This window comes from Rhinolophus sinicus, chromosome 17 (genome assembly GCF_057876585.1).
Source record: "Rhinolophus sinicus isolate RSI-liver-muscle chromosome 17, RSI-T2T, whole genome shotgun sequence".
Classification (NCBI taxonomy): Eukaryota; Metazoa; Chordata; class Mammalia; order Chiroptera; family Rhinolophidae; genus Rhinolophus; species Rhinolophus sinicus.
The window spans coordinates 62,116,151-62,123,644 of record NC_142517.1 but is presented as its reverse complement, the minus strand read 5'-3'; the positions used below and the strand labels follow the sequence as shown (position 1 = coordinate 62,123,644).

The window sequence follows — 7,494 nt, the reverse complement described above, 5'->3', positions numbered from 1 at the left end:
TTCTACGATTTTTAAGGACATTTATTTCTTCCAGAATAGATCAATGAGTGTTTGTCTTGGCGACTAATTGGCTGTGGGAATGAAGAGAAGCAATCAGCATTAAAACCTATTTGACTAGGAGAATATTAGTACAGCAATTGCACTAAGATGTGTGTGTGGGGGCAGAGGGGTACTAGTGGGGTAGATTGTACTGTTTGCTCTACCTGATAATACTACCTCTGTTGATAGAACAGACAGTCTTGTGTTGGAACCAGCTCATAGTGGCTCAGCAGAGCTGATTGTTTAATTTTCAGGACTTTTGTGAGCCAGTTGTTAACCACCATTATTTTGAATTACATTGTATAAACTTATAATAAAATAGATTATATTTTTAAAAAAATAAATACTGAAAATTCATCATTTCCTAATTACTACACTTTATTGTTAGCTATACTCTTGAGTTATTGATGTCTGTTGTGTCTGTTTGGTAGAGTATTATGTAAGGGTGTGCTACTGGTCAACTCTTCCCAACTCTTCATTCAGTGATACAACATTGGGAACTTAAAATCGGCCATGGCAGGAATCTTTACACCATGGAATTGGCAAACACTACAAGTCAGGGCTTGATTTATTCTTTTGTTGATTGTCTAGAATTAAGAAAGTGATGGAGAATAGCTAATAAGGCAGAGTAAATTTAAAAGTGTGTCATGTTTGTAGTTATTACATTGTAAAGAACACAAACAATTGAATATTCTACTATGTGAAAACTATTATGTAATCCAACAAATCAGGAGCTCATGTCACTGACAAATAAGAGAAGTTCTGACATATGTCTTCATTGTCTCATTTTCATCTCACTTGTTAATGTAAACAAAAGTACTAAACAACATTTATGTCAGAATTATACTCATTCATTATTTGCAACCATAGATTGGCTACAAACATGAGCGGGGCAAAAATCTTTGAAACATTCTGTGAGAATAAATTATCTAGTTGAAATTTACCATAAAGAGTGTTGTATATTTTATTATTATTTGTAAATTATGTGCTATACAACCTTTATATTCATAAAATTTATAATGAAAAAAGATATATATATATACAAACTTTTTTTCTCAGAGAGCTGCCTGTTCAGTATTTAACAGCACATCACTGGTGGAGATCATGCGTGGCATGGTTTGAAAATAAAATATTTCATGTTTTTCTTTTTTAATATGATCTAGGCTATACTCTATCTAAAAGTTAATGCTTGTCTTGAGACATATGTGTGTGTGTGTTTGATTCAATGGTAACCTACTGGATAACCAGGAAGGATCTTTACTCTGCTTTATTCTTCATCTCACAGGAACTTAGAAAGACCCAATCTCTTCTGCAGACATCTCCCTCTACTTTCCAGTAAATGGTAGTATTAGTAAAGTTAAATGACTACTATTCGGGAAAATGTACCACTAGGGATTACTGTACTGGCAGAGAGAGGTACTGGAGACTTTCTCTGTGGAGGTTTGAAGACGAAGCTCCTGAAAGGGGCCTGAGCACAGGGAATAGGGCAGAAATTGGGTGTGTCTATCAGGTGACTCCCTCTAAGGACTGAACTTGGAGTTGTACCCAAGAGGATGGCTTGCTTCACTTCTGAAGTCACATCCTATTTGGTGGTGGGGGGGGGGGGGGCTGGGCCAGGAGTTTCAGGGGCAACTTGAGACAGAGAGGTAGGTATGAGGAGCTCACAACACACTGATTCAGGATAGATGGGAAAACCCCTCTCCCCAATACACAATGCAATGGCAGGAATGGGGAAATTAGAGAAGTTTATAGAAAAGCTTGTTGAGAAGTTGAAAGGAGCTTGATACTAGAAGTTTGCAGAGAAGCTGAAATAGGAAATTTAGAAGAAGCAGAAAAAGAGAAGTGCTGCCCCAAAACGCAGATGTGGGTTGTTATATTAAGATCAGCTGTGCCCGTAAGGTGGCAGGAGAACCGAGAAACAGCCATGTGAACATGGCCACTCCTATGTTGGAGGGCCACCATCCCCAGGCCTGGAGAGGACACTTGCTTCATTGGAAGACAATGAGTTTCAGGAGGGAGACAGCCATTGGAGACAGAGAATTGAGAGAGAAGATAAGCACACTGGGAGAGGAGGAGGGTACAAGTTCAACAGTGAATAGGGTTGTAACAACTTAGGAGAGAAACAGAGTACTTCCTGGGCTGACGATGGTCAACAATATGCTTCTTGTAGAACTTTCTTTCCTTGACTTTCAAGATCTGCCATCCTGATCCTCTGATAGTGTTTTCCCAGTCCGCCCAGGGATGATGAGCAGACCTCGAGTGGCAATGCACACTGCTGATAAATAAATACATCCTTGAAAGCAAAACAGAAATTGACCAGCTGAAACTTCTACTGTAAGTAAAGGGTTTCAGTTTTACTCTGATTTTATTTCTTGTAAAATGATAATATGAGGGAAAATATAAACTGTTTGCCCAGTTCTGGACCCCCAAACTCTGGGGCGAGAAAGATGTTGATTTTAGTTGTGGTTTGGGGTGGGATGCCTTGTGCGGAAACGGTCACTATTGTGTGGCTGAGAGCTGTGACTGGCCCTTCTGTGTCCTTCCCACTTCCTCCATTGGGGACCAGGGTGGTTTGGACTGGATGGTGATCGCCACCTGTAGGTAGAAAACTGGAGGCAGAGGACAATATCTGAATACTGTTTAGCTTTATTGTAGATCAGGAATAAAAGTCCAGTAAACTGTCTTTGGCCCATCTCTGGTTCTCTTCATTTTGAAATTCAGTTTCATTGTGATTAAGAGACAATATGCCAGGCCCCGTCCTGTAGGAAGAAGCAGCTCTAATTTTGGCTGCTTCTAAGAGCCAAAGACCTAAGAGTCTAAGAACTGACCACTTCCTCACAGAGAAAACAGAATTCAGCAGGGAAAACTCCCATTCTGTCCCATTAAGTCGTTCAGAATTACCAACATCTGTAATCAATCTCCACCTTGTTCCTGGTGCAGTGGGTAAAGTGTCCGCTTCCTAGAGTTAATGCTTTCAGGATCCGCTCCCATCTTTTTCCACAACCTGTGGAAACCTTCACTTCTTTCTATCAGTATTTAAATATGCCTAGGACTCTTCCATCTTAAAAATGTTTTAAAGGCCAGAAAATTAGCATAACAAATGTCTGATCCTGTAACCCCATAAGCTGCTGCCTGACTCCTTTTTCCTTTTCATGGTCACATTTCTGGAAATCGCAGACTAAGCTTGTTGCCTCCTCTTCCTTCCCTTGTTTTCAGTCCTCTGTCCACTCATTTCTGTCTCCTGCTCCCTCACTAGGAGACAGTGCTTGACAGGTCCCCAGAAGTCCAAGAGACACTTCTCTCACCTGATACCTTGGTAGTGTTTGAATGATAATCCCTCCTTCTCACTGGAAACACTCTTTTATTATGGGTCAAGGATACACACATTCCTAGCCTCTCTCCCACATTTCTGGCCTCCCTTGGTGCTCCCACCTGGTAGATGTCACTATTATTGAGCCAGTTGCTCAGGCCACCCATGGACGACCATGGAGTCATCCTTGAGCATCTTCTCTCACTGCCCACATCCTTTAGTAAGTCCTGCAGCTGTGCTTTCAACAACCGTGGGGAATTCCGTTATTTCTCAGAAGGTCCTCCTCTGTGAGAACCCTGGTCTCAGCCACCCTCATCTCTCACCTGGCACACTGCTGTAGCCACTTAGTGATCTCCTTGCCTCTGTTCTAGGTGCCACACAGCAGCTAGAGCGTTCCTGCGCAAATAAATCACACTACGGACCTCGCTTTTTTTACCCCTCCAAGGTTATCCCCATCATCCTTAGGCCTCAGGTTACATGTCACTTCCCCATAAACCCTCCTGAGCCCCTCCTAATTTGTTCCGGAAGCACCTGTATGTTCCTTCCAAGAGAACTTATTTCAGTGTCCGAACTCCTCTGTTCCCACAGCTCTGTGAGGTCAGAGAGGGCAGAAACTGTGTTCATCTGTTGAATCCATCCCAAGTACATGGCACCTAGTAAATATTCCATAAAAAACTGTGAATGTACTGTCCCACTCCCCAATTTCTAGACAAATGATATTAACAGATCAGGGAACAAATTTCAAAAGAAGGAAAGCAAGGAAAATTCTGTCAATTAATTGATTGTTGTAAGAAACTCCCCAATGGGCCCTAAACATACTAAAGAGTCACAGTTTTGATGAGCCATTTCATTTTCTTGTAAAATGTCGGTCTGTGGCAAAAATAAAACTTTGTGGTTGCACGAGGTCCTGTGACCCAAAGCTTTTGATTTCACCTGTGGCACATGTGTGAGTGGCACAAGCCCTGAGCTTAGGGACCTGTGTGCACAAATGGAGGGAGATCCACTGCGGGGAGTGGCAATGGGCAGCCTTTGCTGTGGGCCCCAGATGAAGGTGAAGATTTGGGGGATGAGGTGGGTGGGAGACTAAACAAATCCGGGGCTGCTTTTTACTGCTAAAGGCAGAACCTAAGGACAGGGAGGAGTTTTCCAGGAAACGAAAGCGAAAGAGGCAAAGTTAACCGCCGGGAGTTGGGGTGGAACTGGCAGTGCGGGACGGGCGAGCTGAGCCGAGGATGGCCGAGCCCGGCCGCTTCCCGTTGCTGGTTGAGGGGTCCTGGGGCCTCGACCCACCGAAGAACTTGAGCACCAAGCTGCAGATGTACTTCCAGAGCCCTAAAAGATCTGGAGGCGGGGAGTGTGAGGTCCGCCAAGAGCCCGGAAGCCCGGCCCGCTTCCTGGTGCTCTTTTTCCCGAACGACGGTGAGCCGCCCGGGGGGTGGATGACAGGGGGCACCCGGGCTTTTTCCCCAGGGAGACTTGGAACTGGGGCACGCAGCGGGAGACTATGCCTCGCTCCAGCAGCGGCGATCGGGGAGGGCCTGAGGGGTTGCAGAATGGACAAAGAATGCACGGGGGTGGGAGGGAGGTGGCGCTGGGGTCCCTCTCCCCTGTGCTCCCAGGCGCTCACCGGTGCTGCTTGGAGGGGGCCGCAGAGCCGCGCAAGATAGAACAGAAAATAGCTGACTGGTGGCTGATTCACTCACCTCTTTTTTTTTTTTTTTTACAAGGCTACATAGTGTGTTAATGGCAGAGTTGCAATTCCATTGCAATTTTTGTCTTCTGCCTATTTCAGCAGCAGTTCTAGAGCTCCAGAGGTTTGTGGAAATATGATTTTAAGGGAAGATAAAGTTTCCAGGGACAGTCATGTCTGACTCCGGAGGGTGAATTCAGTTCCTGAGAGGCGAAATATTAGGGAGGCTCTTGAGATGGCAGCACCCTGCATGAGTAAGTGCTGGGGCAGGAAAGCACAAGGCATCTTTCAGGGAACATGCAGGATGGCTTGACCAGAGGGTCGTCTACTAACCCCTGTGCACGAGGAAGTCTGTAGACTAGATAATAAAGAGAACATGTGGGCTCTGCAAAATTTTGTAAGATTGCAACAGAGGTTCTTATTTTAAAAAAATCTTAGGTTTTCTATTATTAAACCTTTTTGTGAAGAGCTGAGGATGAAAGTTGGGTTGAGATGATAGAGGACCTTATCTGTATGATACCATAAGAAGTATGAACTTTCCCCCACAGGTAAGTAGGGGAGAGACATGTCCCTATACTTTAGGGAGATAAATTTGGTTGAAAATGCGTACATTGATTTCTGTTGGGAAAGTCTATGAAAATAAGACCTTTTAAGAGATTCATGCGGCGAGCTAAGTGAGGACCAGTGAGTCCTTGAAAGTCAGTGTGGGGATAGATACATATTTGTGTACTGTTCTGGATTTGGTAATTGATTCTGTGGGAATGGTCAACGCTCCATTTGAGAAGGAGGGAGAAGGAGGGTCCCTTTAATTTCTGTTAATTTTTAGGTGGTGAAGGTGAGGGGTTAAGCAATGTGAGAAGTCATGGGGATTTCCCCATGGGTCATGGAGATTCCCAGTGGTTTAGGATTACCTGGGAGAGCGGCAGAGGCACTGCCTAAAATCACATTCTCTGGGTGAAATAGTTATTGGAGGGGGAAGGCAGCGTGCTGTTGATCAACACAGTATTGAGTCCTCCTGGCACTTCTTCCCTCAGTTTCAAGGTAGTCCTCAGATTGGGTTGAAAGTGGTTGGGAGTTTTAAGCTTTTGGGGGGGAAGGTCCCTCCCCACAGGCAATTGAGCAGCTGACTTCTCCCCTCCTCCCCTTGCTGTTGCCATTTAAGAAAGGGGGAGGACAAATACCCACCAAGTATCTGCTTGCTTAAGATACCCACCAGGTCCTGTACTGGAGGTACGTGACCTGCTGCTTCTAGAGCACACGCTTTTTCCATTGGCATCTCATTGGAAAGGATGTGGACAACTCCTGATCCTGCCTTCCTGTTACTGGATTTGGAGGAGCATTTGGGCCAGAAGAGAGGCAAGGAGGCTTACAAGGCCCGGAGAGCAATTGGAATGCTCTAGGCAGGGATCTAGAAAGGGAAGATGAAACCCAGAGAGCAGAGGGGTGCACAGATAAGAGTGAAGGAAGTGAGGTGGGGAGGGGACAGGAGACCCTGTTGGCTCAGAGCCTTTATGAAAACATACCAAGTTTTCCAAGGACTAATTTCACCAAGGAATGCTCAGAAAGGCAGCTGTGCATTGTAAGTCTTTTCCTCAAGGGATGTTACCACTTTGATTATAGCTGTTAACATCACCATGGGCCTGCCCTTTAGGGACATTTCTCACTTCTTCAGCATCCCATTAACCTCAGGAGTAGTTCTCAAATTGGGGCCACACATCCCCTGCGTCCCAACTCACAGTAGCTTAAACAGCGACAGCCCCCGCTCTGCGTAGACTCAGGAACGCTGAGTGTGGCTGGGTGGGAATTTGGACTTTGAATCAGCACCCCAGGTGACCTTGCTGTACTAAAGTTTGGGAATCCCTGTTGTTTGTTGATAACCCTGAATGAACAAAAAGGGAAATGATTATAGAAAGTAGAAACAGCTTAAAAATACAACCAGTGCAATATATAATTTTGTGATGATAACATCATTCTGTTGTAGCCCCTCAAAGCAGAACTGATTTCAGTCTCTTCCTTCACATCTCCCATCCCACGACCCCCTTCCTCCACCCCCAGGCCACTCCCATGGCCCCTTCATATTACTCTCAACACAGATATCTCAGAACTTAGTGCAACTCAAGACCTTTTATGGTCAAACTTCTTGAAACGTGGAAAGTCCCTATTCAGTTTCAGTTTCCTACCAGGAGAACCACTTTCAGAGCAGCAAGTTGCCAGGAATTTGGTAACAATGAGTGACTAGCTGTCCTAGGATAAGAGTTCTGCAGCCACTCCCTCCCCCTCTATGACAGGAAGTGGCTGCAGCAGGCCCATAGTGTAACATGACTTTAGTCATATAATTCACATAATAAGAATGAGCCCACCAATATTTCTCTGTAGAAATTATAGCGCCCAGGAACTATTTAGAAACTGTATTTTACTTTTACATGGTTTAACTAAATTTCTGAAAAGTTGCATA

At 44.7% G+C, this 7,494-nt stretch overlaps 1 protein-coding gene and 1 long non-coding RNA gene across 5 annotated transcripts in view; one reads left to right on the top strand and one right to left on the bottom strand.

Moving 5' to 3' along the window:
• Nucleotides 1-1,941: 1,941 nt before the first annotated feature.
• LOC109439936 (protein mono-ADP-ribosyltransferase PARP14-like) overlaps nt 1,942-7,494 on the top strand; it is a 45,692-nt gene continuing 40,139 nt past the window's right edge. The window contains exon 1 of one of the 2 annotated variants that reach the window (XM_074330864.2): nt 1,942-2,373. Coding sequence is in view for 1 of the 2 variants with exons in the window: in XM_074330848.2 (XP_074186949.2) it covers nt 4,582-4,768 (187 nt within the window). In the remaining variant the exon portion in view is untranslated. Of the gene's footprint in view, nt 2,374-4,213; nt 4,769-7,494 lie in introns of those variants that run through there. The other variant, XM_074330848.2, reaches the window with a different exon arrangement.
• Nucleotides 4,776-7,494, bottom strand: part of LOC148754803 (uncharacterized) — a 35,193-nt gene continuing 32,474 nt past the window's right edge. For all 3 annotated transcript variants that reach the window (XR_016019789.1, XR_016019788.1, XR_016019790.1), the window contains one exon: nt 4,776-6,918. This is a non-coding gene — a long non-coding RNA (uncharacterized LOC148754803). The remainder of the gene's footprint in view (nt 6,919-7,494) is intronic.